General features: G+C 41.3%; 1 protein-coding gene across 1 annotated transcript in view; it reads left to right on the top strand.

The window, feature by feature from the left end:
* Positions 1-17,199, top strand: part of LOC311100609 (mitochondrial Rho GTPase 2-like) — a 70,140-nt gene that overhangs the window by 29,721 nt on the left and 23,220 nt on the right. Inside the window, exons 8-11 of the mRNA XM_084141537.1 lie at positions 345-446; positions 584-682; positions 15,053-15,161; positions 15,343-15,463. Of these exons, the coding sequence (XP_083997663.1) occupies positions 345-446; positions 584-682; positions 15,053-15,161; positions 15,343-15,463 (431 nt within the window). The remainder of the gene's footprint in view (positions 1-344; positions 447-583; positions 683-15,052; positions 15,162-15,342; positions 15,464-17,199) is intronic.

Raw genomic sequence — 17,199 nt, forward strand, 5'->3', positions numbered from 1 at the left:
ACCTTGACTAACCTGTGCCCCCACACATTGACTCTGTACCGGTACCCCCTGTATATAGCTGTTATTTTATTTTACTGCTGCTCTTTAATTGTTTTTATTTGTAACTTGTCTATTTTTTACTTAACACTTATTTTTCTTAAAACTGCATAGTTAGTTAAGGGCTTGTAAGTAAGCATTTCATTGTAATGTATTCGGCGCATGTGGCAAATAACATTTGATTTAATTTGATTTCACACCAAAAATTACTCACACCAATCTGATACAAGCAATAATTAGTGAAACTGTTTTTATTTGAACACACCTATGATTAGGCAAACCTGATGTTTTGACTTTCCCCTCCCAAGTGTTCTGCCAAGAACCTAAAGAACATCTCTGAACTGTTCTACTACGCTCAAAAGGCTGTGCTCCACCCCACCGCCCCGCTCTACGACCCGGAAGACAAACAGGTCAGACATTTTGGGGATGGGAGGATATTTTGGGGATAGCTTTAGCTTATACCTGTGGAATGACCTGGTTTTATTGTGGAATATTGCTTGGTTGGATGTTAACTGTATCTGTGTCTGTGTTCTGATGTTACTTCCAGTTAAAGCCAATGTGTGTCCGAGCGCTCAGCCGCATCTTTAGCATCTCAGACCAGGACCATGACCGCATCCTCAGTGACGCTGAACTCAACTGCTTCCAGGTGAGAGTCAAATAACGCTCATGCATCCATCCTTCTCTCTATCCACCCATTCATCAATTCATATACAGTGCCTTCAGAAAGTATTCATACCCCTTGACTTATTCCACATTTTGTTGTTACAGACAGAATTCAAAATGGATCCATTTTTTTTTTCTCACCCATCTACACACAATACCCCATAATAACAAAGTGAAAACATGTATAAATCTTTGCAAATGTATTAAATGAAATACAGAAATCTCATTTACAAGTATTCACACCCCTGAGTCAATACATGTTAGAATCACCTTTGGCAGCAATTACAGCTGTGTCTCTTTCTGGGTAAGTTTCTAAAAGATTTGCACACCTGGGTTGCAGAATATTTGCCCATTATTATTTTCAAAATGCTTCAAGCTCTGTCAAATTGGTTGTTGATCATTGCTAGACAACCATTTCCATAGATTTTCAAGCAGATATAAGTCAAAACTGTAACTTGGCCATTCAGGAACATTCACTGTCTTCTTGGTAAGCAACTCCAGTGTAGATTTGGCCTTGTGTTTTAGGTTATTGTCTTGCTGAAAGGTAAATTCATCATCCATTGTCTGGTGGAAAGCAGACTGAACCAGATTTTCCTCTAGGATTTTGCCTGTGCTTAGCTTCATTCCGTTTCTTTTTTAATCCTGAAAAGCTCTCAGTCCTTACTGTTTACAAGCATACCCATAAGGGACTGTATGTTATATATGAGGGATACCTGTAGAAAATCTGACCTCTCTGAAATGAAAATAATGTCAGTAAAATATATATTTTTACCCCACCTGCCTTGAACGCTTGAAAAAAACAAACAAGTGACCCTCCCCTATACCCAAAATAATAATTTAAACATAAAGTGGATAGAAGAGAACATGCCTACCGTTTACCCTCACTCCTAGGACAAACCAGAGTCTTAGATATGCAGTTTTAGAAACTGTTCTTTTGTTTTGTAAGCATTACATGGCAAGGTAGCCAGAAGGTTGTGGATTCATAGACCACCGCGGATAAGAGGAAGGGGTGAAACGATCTCCATTATAATAAAAGCACTGCATCTATCATCTTATTTGCTGTCAGATTAAAAAAATATCCTTTTATAAACACAATTCTATTTTATTTTACGTGACTCCAGACGAGCAGGATCTTTTTTAATACAACAATAGATCATGACAATGAATGAGCCCATGCTGCAGCACCGGAGACGTTTTGATTTCTATACAGGATAGTCTAAGTTTGGAACAGTGCTAAAGTTGTCTATCAACTGTAAAAATGTATCGCAACAGAACCAGTTACAACTGAAGGATCTGATCATCAATGAATTCGAGAAAAAGGCTTATGTTTTTTAACACAGCAGCCGCATATCATCAGGTACAGTTGAAGTCGGAAGTTTACATACACTTAAATTGGAGGCTTTAAAACCCGTTTTGAACCACTCCACAAATTTCTTGTTAACAAACTGTAGTTTTGGAAAGTCGGTTAGGACATCTACTTTGTGCATGACACAAGTAATTTTCAACAATTGTTTACAGACAGATTATTTCACTTATAATTCACTGTGTCACAATTCCAGTGGGTCAGAAGTTTACATACACTAAGTTGACTGTGCCTTTAAACAGCTTGGAAAATTCCAGAAAAATGATGTCATGGCTTTAGAAGCTTCTGATAGGCTAATTGACATAATTTGAGTCAATTGGAGGTGTACCTGTGGATGTATTTCAAGGCCTACCTTCAAACTCAGTGCCTCTTTGCTTGACATCATGGGAAAATCAAAAGAAATCAGCCAAGACCTCAGAAAAAAAATTGTAGACCTCCACAAGTCTGGTTCATCCTTGGGAGCAATTTCCAAACCCCTGAAGGTACCACGTTCATCTGTACAAACAATAGTACACAAGTATAAACACCATGGGACCACGCAGCCGTCATACCACTCAGGAAGGAGACGCGTTCTGTCTCCTAGAGATGAACGTACTTTGGTGCGAAAAGTGCAAATCAATCCCAGCACAACAGCAAAGGACCTTGTGAAGATGCTTGAGGAAACAGGTACAAAAGTATCTATATCCACAGTAAAACGAGTCCTATATCGACATAACCTGAATGGCCGCTCAGCAAGGAAGAAGCCACTGCTCCAAAACCGCCATAAAAAAGCCAGACAACGGTTTGCAACTGCACATGGGGACAAAGATCTTACTTTTTGGAGAAATGTCCTCTGGTCTGATGAAACAAAAATAGAACTGTTTGGCCATAATGACCATCGTTATGTTTGGAGGAAAAAGGGGGTAACTTGCAAGCCGAAGAACAATATTCCAACCGTGAGGCATGGGGGTGGCAGCATCATGCTGTGGGGGTGCTTTGCTGCAGGAGGGACTGGTGCACTTCACAAAATAGATGGCATCATGAGGAAGGAAGATTATGTGGATATATTGAAGCAACATCTCAAGACATCAGTCAGGAAGTTAAAGCTTGTTCGCAGATGGGTCTTCCAAATGGACAATGACCCCAAGCATACTTCCAAAGTTGTGGCAAAATGGCTTAAGGACAATAAAGTCAAGGTATTGGAGTGGCCATCACAAAGTCCTGACCTCAATCCTATAGAAAGTTTGTGGGCTGAACTGAAAAAGTGTGTGCGAGCAAGGAGACCTACAAACCTGACTCAGTTACACCAGCTTTGTCAGGAGGAATGGGCCAAAATTCACCCTACTTATTGTGGGAAGCTTGTGGAAGGCTACCCAAAATGTTTGACCCAATTTAAACAATTTAAAGGCAATGCTACCAAATACTAATTGAGTGTATGTAAACTTTCTGACCCACTGGGAATGTGATTAAAGAAATAAAAGCTTAAATAAATCATTCTCTCTACTATTATTCTGACATTTCACATTCTTAAAATAAAGTGGTGATCCTAACTGACCTAAGACAGGGAATCTTTACTAGGATTAAATGTCAGGAATTGTGAAAAACTGAGTTTAAATGTATTTGGCTAAGGTGTATGTAAACTTCTGACTTCAACTGTAGGCCTATATTCACTTGTAACTTTTTTTCATTTGGGAATCTATCATTTTCTAATTTATACTATTTTATTTTATGATATTGTTACAAAATAGATGTGTGTCGACTGATTAGAGCATGGGAATATAAGATAGTCTGCTAGACTAAATTCAAAAGGCACTCTAGAATGACTGTATAGCCTAATAAGGCATTTTTCATTTCGTTATTATTTTATACTATGTAATTATCTTTTTTTATTTCATTTATACAGCCTAAATGCGAAATGTATAGGCATGTTGTTGAAGTGCTGTTGTTGATGTGTTGTTGAAATGCTGAGTGCTCCATTCCAGCTTGTAGCGTGTCACAAATTCTAAACAAAAATATAAACGCAACATGCAACAATTTCAACGATTTTACTGAGTTACAGTTCATATAAGGAAATCAGTCAATTTTGAAACAAATTCATTAATCTATGGATTTCACATGACTGGGTAGGGGTGCAGCCATGGGTGGGCCTTGGAGGGCATAGGCCCACCCACTTGGCAGCCAGGCCCAGCCAATCAGAATGAGTTTTTCCCCACAAAAGGGCTGTATTACCGACAGAAATACTCCTCAGCAAGTCTTTCCCCTGTATTTTAAAGCTTGTTCTAGCATAAAGCATTGCGGACTAAAGCATTGTTATTCACCTAATTTTCTACAGAAATATGGACGGGGTCTGTTTAGGCTTTTTTTGCGGAGGACTTCCAGTTAATCACATCCGGCCAATAGTTTGCAGCTAGCTAACTAATTCGCTATCTATTTCAGTAGAAAAGAATAGCATACTCTGAGTTGTCCTTATGTTAGGTCCTGATTTAGCTATGCCAAATGGCTGTGGGCTACACCAGTTCATTTAGCAGACAAGATTTGCTTATAACTCCGTGGCATTATTTTATAGTATGAAGAATACAATTGAACAAAGCTGAATAAAATAAATATTTTCTCCAAACGATTTGAGGGAGTACGCACATGCAGCTATTCTGTGTTGAGCGGTTAACAAAGAAATAGGTACTCCTGTATGCTTAATTTAGAGTTATTAATGTAACTTTAGTTGTTCTACAAACATTGGGCTATATGTTTTGATTTTTAATACATTGTAAGGCTGCATGATGAGACTAATGATTATTTGAAAAAAGTCACTTGAAAGGCATGAGCTCTGCTTTGTTTTCTGCGCAGGCTGTACACACTCCAATAGTCTCTCATTCACAATTTGACAAGCACTTGATAATGCCTCGAATTTCACAGCGGCATCCCCTTTGTGGTCGTAATGCACCCTAAAAAAATCCATGCCTTTTGCGGCCCGGAGTGCTGCGTAATTCGAAGTGCCTCTCACTCACATGCTCCGTCACGTGATCGGGTCTTTCTCACAGGCTACAAGTGAAGACCGAGACATCAGGGACGCAACTGCGCGCGTCCTTATCCAATTCCGAGGTGCATATTGAAGATATTGGAAGAACTGTACACATTTACTTTTCGTCAGCCAACAAGATGAGTAGGCCTAACGAACAGCAAAAGCACTAGCCAATGTCAATCTACTGTATTATTTGGCCACTTTAGTTGTGATACAGACCTTATTAAAACATATAGGCCTATGGGCGAGGCTACATGAGGTGTGCGAGTATGATTGGAAAAAGTCACAAAAGGCATTGTTTCTTATGCTGGGCATCATTCACAAGTGATAATATATAATTCACAAGTGATAGGCTCATATTGTCACCCATCAGACTATTCTTGATTTAATCTTTTCTTTACATACACTAAATAATATATGTGTGACATTTGTTTTGATTTAGAATGGACCATTATCATGCACCTGTATCGAAACAGGGGCAGCGGGAGAAAATACATGTCATCTATGCACTTAAATAGCGAATGGAGGACGCTTTTCACCGTGGTTTATTTTCATGCCAGCCAGGTAGGCTATACTCCTGTTGTAAATATAAGCAATGTGCTTAATATTAGGAATGTTGAGAAATAAATATAGTAGACCTAGCCTATAGAAAGCTGATGGGATCCTCCTCTTTTTATTAGCTGCCATCACTCTGTTTTCTCCAGCAATTGCATAGCCTATAGAAATGTTGCGCAACATGAGCTCATGGGCTCTCATGAAGTGTTTGATTAGATTTTCGAATGCATTTGCATTGGTATCAGAGTGATTAGAGGAACAATAGAGTGCTGAGTACCAGGCAGTTAGCAAGTTTGGTAGGCTACTAATGACCAGCAGCAGCATCAGAGCTTGGAGAAGTCTAATTACTGTGACTAAACGGTCATGTGGAATTTGACAGCCTTCATGAGTCGTGACCGCCGGTGTGGCGGTAATACGGTTAACGCAACAGCCCTAACCATGTAGCATTTCTGCAGAAATTCCGCAGAAATGCTACACAGCTAACTTCAAAATGCATATCACTGATGAAATACTGATCACCTAGCTGAAGCTGAATCTACTCCAGGGTGACCTTGCTGAACACTTTGCTGTGTCCCAGGGAGTAGTGAGCAGAATCCTTTCCTACTGGATTGACACAATTGAGGAGCACATGAGGATCTACATTCCATGGCTGCCGACGGAGACAATCCTGAACACATTGCCTCGATGCTTCAAAGAGAATTTCCCCAACACCACTTGCATCATCCACTGCTCTGAAACCACTCTTCAGAATGCACATAATCTTGATTCCAGAGGGGAGTCATACAGCCACTATTATTCCAGCAATACTCTAAAGTATTTGGTTGCCATTGCTCCATGTGGACACGTTATGTTCATCTCTCCTGCATATGGAGGCAGATGCAGTGACAAGTTCATCACCCAAAACTCTGGTTTCCTTGAATACCTTAAACCTGGCGATGAAGTTATGGCAGACAGGGGCTTCACCATCCGAGATCTGCTGTGTGTATATTTTATATTTGAGATTCTTCAAATAGCCACCCTTTGCCTTGATGACAGCTTTGCACACTCTTGGCATTCTCTCAACCAGCTTCACCTGGAAAGCTTTTCCAACAATCTTGAAGGAGTTCCCACATATGCTGAGCACTTGTTGGCTGCTTTTCCTTCACTCTGCGGTCCGACTCATCCCAAACCATCTCAATTGGGTTGAGGTCGGGGGATTGTGGAGGCCAGGTCATCTGATGCAGCACTCCATCACTCTCCTTCTTGGTAAAATAGCCCTTACACAGCCTGGAGGTGTGTTGGGTCAATGTCCTGTTGAAAAACAAATGATAGTCCCACTAAACCCAAACCAGATGGGATGGCGTATCACTGCAGAATGCTGTGGTAGCCATGCTGGTTAAGTGTGCCTTGAATTCTAAATAAATTACAGACAGTGTCACCAGCAAAGCACCCCCACACCATAACACCTCCTCCTCCATGCTTTACAGTGGGAAATACACATGCGGAGATCATCCGTTCGCCCACACCGCGTCTCACAAAGCCAAGGCGGTTGGAACCAAAAATCTCCAATTTGAAAATGTTCACCGGTCTAATGTCCATTGCTCGTGTTTCTTGGCCCAAGCAGGTCTCTTGATCTTATTGGTGTCCTTTAGTAGTGGTTTCTTTGCAGCAATTCGACCGTGAAGGCCTGATTCACACATTCCCCTCTGAACAGTTGATGTTTTGATGTGTCTGTTACTTGAACTCTGTGAAATTTCTGAGGCTGGTAACTCTAATGCACTTATCATCTGCAGCAGAGGTAACTCTGGGTCTTCCATTCCAAGGAAAGGCATTTCACAAATTAACTTTTAAGAAGTCACACCTGTTAATTGAAATGCATTCCAGGTGACTACCTCATGAAGCTGGTTTGAGAGAATGCCAAGTGTGCAAAGCTGTCATCAAGGCAAAGGGTGGCTACTTTGAAGAATCTCAAATATCATATATTTTGATTTGTTTAACACTTTTTTTGGTTACTACATGATTCCATATGTGTTATTTCATAGTTTTGATGTCTTCACTATTATTCTACAATGTAGAAAATAGTAAAAAATTAAGAAAAACCCTGGAATGAGTAGCTGTGTCCAAGCTTTTGACTGGTAATGTATGTAAATGTGATAACGTTTTTATTTTTGTTGCTAAAATTTATATTTAAAAAAACAGTTTTTGCTTTGTCATTATGGGGTATTGTGTGTAGATTGATGGGGGGGGGAACAATTTAATCCATTTTAGAATACGGCTGTAACGTAACAACGTGGAAAAAGTCAAGGGGTCTGAATACTTTCCGAATGCACTGTATACAGAAAAAATAGGAAAAATGCCAAGGGGGGTGAATACTTTCGCAAGCCACTGTAGATGGTTTCCTGTTTAATCTGAATCATTTTCAATGTTCCTACATTTGAAATGTACTGTAACTTTGTCTGTTCCTGATAATTAAAGGCATCAACTAGGTGCTGCTATCATGCCTTCTTAAACCTATTTACAATACATTTTCTTCAACATCAAAATGTCTAACAGACCAAGAGGGAAGACAACTGTTTATCAAGTACTGTTTTCTTAATTTGTGCCCTTGAAAACCAAACCCAGAATCAAACTGAAAACACCTTTGAAAAGCTTAGACATGCCTCCTCGTCCTTCATTTCAAAATGTTAAATATCAAAGAAAATGTCAACAAAGTGGAATTTCATATTGTTTTTATTAACACCATAATTTGCTAAGTGTAAGATGAGTTACGGTATGCTTAGATAAGTCCATGAAGTGCCATATGAAAAGAAAGAGTCATATAAGGTACAATAAAAATAGTCAAATCATAAGGAGTTATCCTTAGGCATTAGATAAACATGTATGAAGAGAGCTGTACAAGGCAAGACATAAAAAACCCCACCAAGAATTATGCAAATATAACCTGGTAAATGTGCATATGAAGAGAACTATGCAAGACAAAAATAACATAATAAGGTAGAGCTGGCAGAGAGAGCTTTGCAAGGCGCAAAATATAAGAACTATTTAAAAACACAGAAGTATTAGGCCCCGAGCCTAGATGCCACATAGATGAACATATTTGGAGCACAGAGTTACGCCTCGATCACGCAGACAGGGTCATTGCATTTTGGTACTGTGTGGTGCATACGTTGGTATGCGTCAAACTGTATGCGTAGACAGCTTGACAGAAATGGTAGCAGAAGGTGAATGTTGAACTTTTGTTGCACACATATCCAGATGATGCTGCGTAACATTTTGCGCAATGACGCTATCGGTGTGATCAAGGCCTGACGGACTGGAACTCATCTACTGTCCTTGGCAGCATGTGTGTGAAATAGAATGCCTTCAGTTTAGGGATAACATCAGCACAGAACTTCACCTCAAAAGGCACATCAATAACAACCTGCTCGGATGTAGCCCAGACAAGCAGTTTGCGTCTCTCCAGTCCTGTGCAGAATATGCCTATTTGCACTTTACATTTACATTTTACACATTTAGCAGACACTCTTATCCAGAGCGACTTACAGGAGCAATTAGGGTTAAGTGCCTTGCTCAAGGGCACATTGACAGATTTTTCACCTAGTCGGCTCGGGGATTAGAACCAGCGACCTTTCGGTTACTGGCACAACGCTCTTAACCACTAAGCTACCTGCCGCCCCAGGTGGCATGTAATACCCACAGGCTCCATTGGGTTGCAGCTGAGGAACCCCATCCACCAGCTTCACATCTGTGAGTTTGCCGGAGAACAGTTCAGTCAGAAACTCACACTTCTTACTCAGAACAGGACATTTGATTTCTAGAAGTTCTTGAGAGTTTAACACTCCATCTGGGCTTGCAGAAAGCCACGGCTCCTTGACACTCACTACTGTGCCTCTACTCTCCAGACTAAACCCACAGCTCTTCATCCATGTGTAGGCCACCTGCTCGTTCTCCTTGCCATATGTGGTTGCAGAGTTCCCATGGAACCTGGGGAAGAGATGCTCCCGTACAAAGTTGTCGGGATTTGTTGAGGTGTGCACAGGAACCTTCTTTGCTGAGCGAGCAGTGAGCTGAAATTTACGTGCATCATACCATGCATGGGAGGCACTCTGTGCTTTAGTGACCTCCTCCAAGCTGGCACATTTACACTCCTCCAGGTTAACATAAATGTCCTAAAATTACAAGCATTTCTGACACTGCATGTTGATGAGCTGTGTGGCTGCTGCTGGAACTTGATGACTGTTTGGTTTAGCTTTGATGCACATGTGCAGAAGGCTCCCCACTGGAACATTGGCCCCTTCCAAACTTCTTAAGTGTATTGTGGGAGTGGTATGCAAGAGTTGGAGGTAGAGATGGAGAAGCGGCTGGGGTGCTGTCAGAGAACTCGTCACTTGGTTTGTGACGTTTGAAACAGATCTCGCTCAACCTTTTTGGCACTAAATTCCACTGTACAGGACATCCCTGTCAATCCTCCATACACAGCATTCTGCACCTTCAATAAAAACTGTTAAAATAGTCAATTACAGTACAGAACACTAGTTTACATGTTGTTCCCAGTTGACTAGTTTACACAGTTCCCTTTTAACTAGTACGTTTAGGTTGTTGGTAATTTCCTATTTGATTGTAAAACTCACCTTGATTCTGTACCTATCTCATTGCCATTCGAGATTAGACTGATATACTTATGCAATGAGCCATTGAAACCAAGAACCTTGTGTGCATGTTGTAATAGTTAACCTTATCAGTTCAGGTCAGTGATAAGGTATTGTCACAATTAGCTAGCTAGCTAAGTAACTAGCTATCATCAAATGTGTCAGTCATAGAAAGGGCAAGTTATGATAAACAAAAAGCCAGCGAGCTTTTTTGTGTGATCCAATTGACATTTTAGTCATTTAGCAGACGCTCTTATCCAGAGCGACTTACAATTAGTGAGTGCATACATTTTTCATACTGGCCCCCCGTGGGAAGTATGAAAGATACCTTCCATAGTATTGCAGCTGCATGACTGCAAGACTTCCCCTGCCCTGCAACACAAGAACATCCAGGCTCTGTCATAGCTGGCCGTGACCGGGAGACCCATGGGGCGGCGCACAATTGGCCCAGCGTCGTCCAGGGTAGGGGAGGGAATGGCCGGCAGGGATGTAGCTCAGTTGGTAGAGCATGGCGTTTGCAACGCCAGGGTTGAGGGTTCGATTCCCACGGGGGGCCAGTATGAAAAATTTAAAATAAAATGTATGCACTCACTAACTGTAAGTCGCTATGGATAAGAGCGTCTGCTAAATGACTAAAATGTAAGGACACCCTGCCGTCTCCACCGTGCCGACATATGATACAAGAATCCAGGCAGAATGATGGTGTGTTTTGCTCTGACTGGGCTGGACATCTGCTTTGATGAACACCAGGTTGTTATCCTCAAGACAGTGAATAAGCACCCGTCCAACTTTGCAGCTGTGGAGGTATTGAAATGCTTCTGTGCTTTGTTGCTCCTCATCTGACCCAGCCACACAGAGACAAGACAACATAATTGAAGATGTCTTCGTAGGTGATATGTGGCAATTTTTTTATGTCGTCCAAGGCTGAAAAACGGCAATAGAACGTTGGCTAAGCTGGAACACTAGCGCGAGGCCATAGCAAATGAATTGAATCGAACGTTCGCAGAGCCTATTTTGACTGGAATTATGCTTAGAATTCCATTTCGCCTAAATGGCACAAAAAAATGTATCCCTTTTCATATCACCACTACAATCTGCTTTTAGGACGAAACTGAAAAAAAACCTACTTGTGTAGAAAGTAAACATCCGCACCTCGAACTGTGTTTATGTCTGCGTAATGAGAAGTAGGGAAAAAATGAAAACTTCTGACTATTTCTGGTCTAGTGATCGATGACAACCAAGCTCGCTGCCCAGACTTACATAATTACAAAGAGGAGATTCTCCTGATTAAAATGGTGTCCGACTTGAAAAAATCTAAATATACACATTGAGAGATATTTGGCCAAATAGACCAGCATGCTTCTCCATAGGAAAACAATGGGCGGAGCTCAGGGTTGCAAGGGCAGAAAGTATTTTGGGGCTAGCATTTGATGACAACCGAGCTCGCTGACCAGACTTACATCATTACAAAGAGGAGATTCTCATGATTAAAATGGTGCTCAACTTGAAAAAATCTAAATATACACATTGTGAGATATTTAGCAAAATAGACATACATACCTATATTTCCCCTATAGAAAACAATGGGACGACCTCAGAGTTCCATGAGTAATGTTTTGTTGTTGACGTTTTAACTACCAGCGTGGGCAGGTCTCATTGCCAACAATAGCGAAGCAGACATTGTGACGTAGAACAGTGGTCTGGGAATAGAACGTTCTGAAGGTGAGTTGGTGCCACAGTGCTCAATAGAACTAATAGGAGCTGGCAGGGTGAAAAATGCCCTAAAATAATACTTTTTTCGTGATTACTTCAAAACTACGACAAGCAGCTGGGACATATGGTAATATTATGAAACTGGGCTCCACGGCGGATGCAATGAACTCGTTTTTATCCGGAAAAAAGCGTTGTTAAAAATGTCATGTGTCCAGATCAGAGTGAGCCGCCAGCAAGCCAGAGCGGAGACTCGTTGCTAAGCAACTCACAGACGCAGGCTGCAGTGGAGCAGTGGGAGAGAGAGTAGCAGCACGAAACAGCTAACAACAACACGCCTTAATCACACCGACAGTGCTTATGCAAAATGTTACGCAGCGTCATCCGGCAGGGATGTAGCTCAGTTGGTAGAGCATGGCATTTGCAACACCAGGGTTGTGGGTTCGATTCCAGTATGAAAAATAAATGTATGCACTCACTTAACTGTAAGTCGCTCTGGATAAGAGCGTCTGCTAAATGACTAAAATGTAAATGTAATCTGGATATGCGTGCAACAAAAGTTCAACATTCACCTTCTGCTACCATTTCTGTCAAGCCGTCACGCATACAGTTTGATGCATACATTCGATAAATCCAAGGTATGCACCACACCAGAACGCACTGCAACTGCCTCTGCCACGCGATGCTGCAAGGCATACGCAGCGTTCCATTGGAAATGGATGTACTTCTGGTGCACCAAAATGCAATGATCCTGTCTGTGTGATCGAGGCGTAAGCTAGAAACCAACAACGTTTCACAGCATTTCGCTCCTGGTCTACTGGTTTTCATATCAACTTTATTTTGTTGTCCAGAAGCCAAAGGCACAGTCCTAGTCATATTAACAACCCATCCTAGTTGTTGCATATTTAAGTATTCCCTCTTTCTAAAGGAGATGTTCATCTCTGTCACATGAAACGGCTCGCATATCAGGTGTGTCTTCTAGAACAGCTTTTTTCCCCACAAATTGCAATTTGGCAAATGTTTGAAAATTACATTCTCTGCTTCATTACAGTAGTTGCATGTTCAACAATATGAGAGGCTTGCTATTGTCGCATGTTCTTTAAGCTCTTAATGAAAAAATGTCAGTTCCTTCCATGCATAGTATTTTCTGTTGGTCACTTAATTTTACTGTTTTGAACAAATGTAACCATTTGTTAACCAGTTAATGGGGGCTGGTTAGTCGGCAACAAATTAGAAACCTGGATTTAATTTAACACACCAAGCCCTTTACTGACACAGATATTTAAGCAGTGCATGGTGACTGAAAGAATTGGCTGGCAAAATCTATGGATAGTAGACTATGATTTTGTCTGTCAAACAGGTAGGCCTACCTCTTATTTCTTGAATAGGAAGAAATAGGCTCCAACACAAAATCCTATTATTGTAAGTAGCTTCAAGTCAAATTAAAATGAAGAATGTTTAAATGAATTAGGCCTTCTCGAATTAGCCTACTTTCAGCACCCATGCGCTGTCCATCTCCGCGGCTGCGCTTCATAGTAATGTAAGTTATGTAAATTACTCGAATATGGTTTATTGTGAGGTCAATAACTCTGATAAAAAGCTACATTATGGGCAAAGAAATGTGTTTTTTAAATTAAAATAAATGATAGCAGTAGCAAGCTTACCTCCGGTCCTCCTTCTCATCTTGGCGCTCTACCTCTCAAACTGAACGGTACATCAGTATAGCCTATGGATCATTTGACTGAGACCACTCTAGGCGCACTTGATATTGCGAGGCCAGCAGAAAATCAGGGATGGGGGCAGCATCGGCCACACATCGAGATATAATAAGCAACTCATTCTCAAACCCTGAGCAATATGACATTTAAATCGATTATAAATTAAATGACCCTACCCTGGACTACATTTTTTTTAAATACTAAACTCTCTCCCTTACTAAAATTGAAAAAGCATGACCCTCCCCCTTTTCCCTCTGGGTAATTGTGTAATTTTCAACCACTCCCAAACATGATACAGCCAACACTATGCTTGAAAATATGCAGAGTGGTACTGAGTAATTTGTTGTATTGGATTTGCCCCAAACATAACACTTTGTATTCAGGACAAAAAGTTAATTGCTTTGTCACATTTTTTGCAGTATTACTTTAATTCCTTGTTGCAAACAGGATGCATGTTTTGGAATATTTGTATTCTGTACATGCTTCCTTCTTTTTGCGTTCAATTAGGTTAGTATTGTGGAGTAACTACAATGTTGTTGATCCATCCTCAGTGTTCTCCTATCACAGCCATTAAACTCTTATCTGTTTTAAAGTCACCATTGGCCTCATGGTGAAATCTCTGAACGGTTTCCTTCCTCTCTGGCAACTGAGTTAGGAAGGACGCCTGTATCTTTGTAGTGACTGGGTGTATTGAGACACCATCCAATGTGTAATTATTAACTTCACCATGCTCAAAGGGATCTTCAGTGTCTGCTTTATTTTATTTTTACCCATCTACCAATAGGTGCCCTTCTTTGTGAGGCATTGGAAAACCTCCCTGGTCTTTGTGGTTGAATCTGTGTTTGAAATTCACTGCTCGACTGAGGGACATACAGATAATCGTATGTGTGGGGTACAGAGATGAGGTAGTCATTCAAAAATCATGTTAAACACTATTATTGCACACAGAGTGAGTCCATGCAACTTATTATGTGACTTGTTAAGCACATTTTTACTCCTGAACGTATTTAGGTTTGCCATAACAAAGGAGTTGAATACTTATTGACTCAAGATACATTTTTAATACTTTTTGTAAAATATTGAAAAACATAATTCCACTTTGACATTATGGGGTATTGTGTGTAGGCCAGCGACCAAAAATCTCAATTTAATACATTTAAAATGCAGGCTGTAACACAACATAAATGTGGAAAAAGTCAATGGGTGTAAATACTTTCTAAAAGGCACTGTATATGTGCACACACACACGTGCGCGTGCCACACTAACGTGCCACAAGAACATGCGTAGAGAACAAAAATGTGCAGGTCAGGTGTGAAACTGCCCAGACCATTGGAACAGCCGGGTATAGTTTTAACTGAATGTGTTTGTGCGGTTCCTCAGAAATTGTGCTTCGGGAATCCTCTGGCCCCCCAAGCTCTGGAGGACGTGAAGACGGTTGTATGGAAGAACACGAGCGACGGGGTTCAGGATAACGGCATTACGCTGAACGGTGAGGGATGAACCTACAGTGAGATGGCTCAGCCTTTCATGATATAGGACTTGGGGAATGTTGGGTTTAGCCTTCGGTAAAATTGTGGAATTCAATGTTGCTAGTGTCAATAGTTTAAGTATTCAGCCTATGCAATAACAGCTTTAACAGACATGATTCTAATTGTATCCTCTTCCACCAGGCTTCCTGTTCCTCAACACACTATTCATCCAAAGGGGGCGGCACGAGACCACATGGACCATCCTGAGGAAGTTTGGTTACGACGACTCGCTGGAGCTGATGGATGACTACCTATACCCACAGTATGTGTTCTGGCTCCACTACTGTATGTTTCTGACCCACTCACAGACATATAGGAGAGAAAGTTGGTTACCTCCCCCAACGATGTAATGTGATATCGGTGATGATACTGCACAAGTATTGTCACAGGTTTTTGGTGAGTCAGTGTTTTCCAGAAAACATCCTGTCGTTACATTATTTAATATTCCTTTATCAAGCCAGAGCGATCGATTGTCCGTTATCTTAGCCTCAAACCAGTAGCGTCTTGTTTGTTATATATGCCCAGTTATTTACAGTGCCTTTGGAAAGTATTCAGACCCTTTGACTTTTCCCACATTTTGTTACGTTACAGCCTTATTCTAAAATTGATTAAATAAAACAAAATCCTCAGCAATCTACACATATATTTTTTAATTGTTGCAAATTATAAAAATGAAAAACAGATACCTTATTTACATAATTATTCAGACCTTTTGCTATGAGACTTGAAATTGAGCTCAGGTGCATCCTGTTTCCATTGATCATCCTTGAGATGTTTCTACAACTTGATTGGAGTCCACCTGTGGTAAATTCAATTGATTGGACATGATTTGGAAAGGCACACACCTATCTATATAAGGTCCCACAGTTGACAGTGCATGTCAGAGCAAAAACCAAGCCATAAGGTCGAAGGAATTGTCCGTAGAGCTCCGAGACAGGATTGTGTCGAGGCACAGATCTGGGGAAGGGTACCAAAACATTTCTGCAGCATTGAAGGTCCCCAAGAACACTGTGGCCTCCATCATTCTTAAATGGAAGAAGTTTGGAACCACCAAGACTCTTCCTACAGTTGCCCACCGGCCAAACTGAGCAATCGGGGGGAGAAGGGCCTTGGTCAGGGAGGTGACCAAGAAACCGATGGTCACTCTGACACAGCTCTAGAGTTCTTCTGTGGAGATGGGAGAACCTTCCAGAAGGACAACCATCTCTGTAGCACTCCACCAATCAGGCCTTTATGGTAGAGTTGCCAGACGGAAGCCACTTCTCAGTAAAAGGCACATGACAGCCCGCTTGGAGTTTGCCAAAAGGCACCTAAAGACTCTCAGACCATGAGAAAGAAGATTCTCTGGTCTGATGAAACCAAGATTGAACTCTTTGGCCTGAATGCCAAGCGTCACATCTGGAGGAAACCTGGCACCATCCCTACGGTGAAGTATGGTAGTGGCAGCATCATGCTGTGGGGATGTTTTTCAGCGGCAGGGACTGGGAGACTAGTCAGGATCGAGGGAACGATGAATAGAGCAAAGTACAGAGCGATCCTTGATGAAAACCTGCTCCAGAGCGCTCAGGACCTCAGACTGGGGTGAAGGTTCACCTTCCAAAAGAACAACAACCCTAAGCACACAGCCAAGCCAACACAGGAGTGGCTTCGGGACAAGTCTCTGAATGTCCTTGAGTGGCCCAGCCAGAGTCCGGACTTGAACCCGATCGAACATCTCTGGAGAGACCTGAAAATAGCTGTTCAGCGACGCTCCCCATCCAACCTGACAGAGCTTGAGAGGATCTGCAGAGAAGAATGGGAGAAACTCCCCAAATACACCTGTTCCAAGCTTGTAGCGTCATACCCAAGAAGAATCGATGCTGTAATCGCTGCCAAAGGTGCTTCAAAAAAGTACTAAGTAAAGGGTCTGAATACTTATGTAAATATAATATTTACATTTAGTATTTTTAATAAATTAGCAAACATTTCTAAACCTATTTTTGCTTTGTCATTATGGGG

This window comes from Coregonus lavaretus (assembly GCF_964263955.1).
Source record: "Coregonus lavaretus genome assembly, chromosome: 25".
NCBI classification, from domain to species: domain Eukaryota; kingdom Metazoa; phylum Chordata; class Actinopteri; order Salmoniformes; family Salmonidae; genus Coregonus; species Coregonus lavaretus.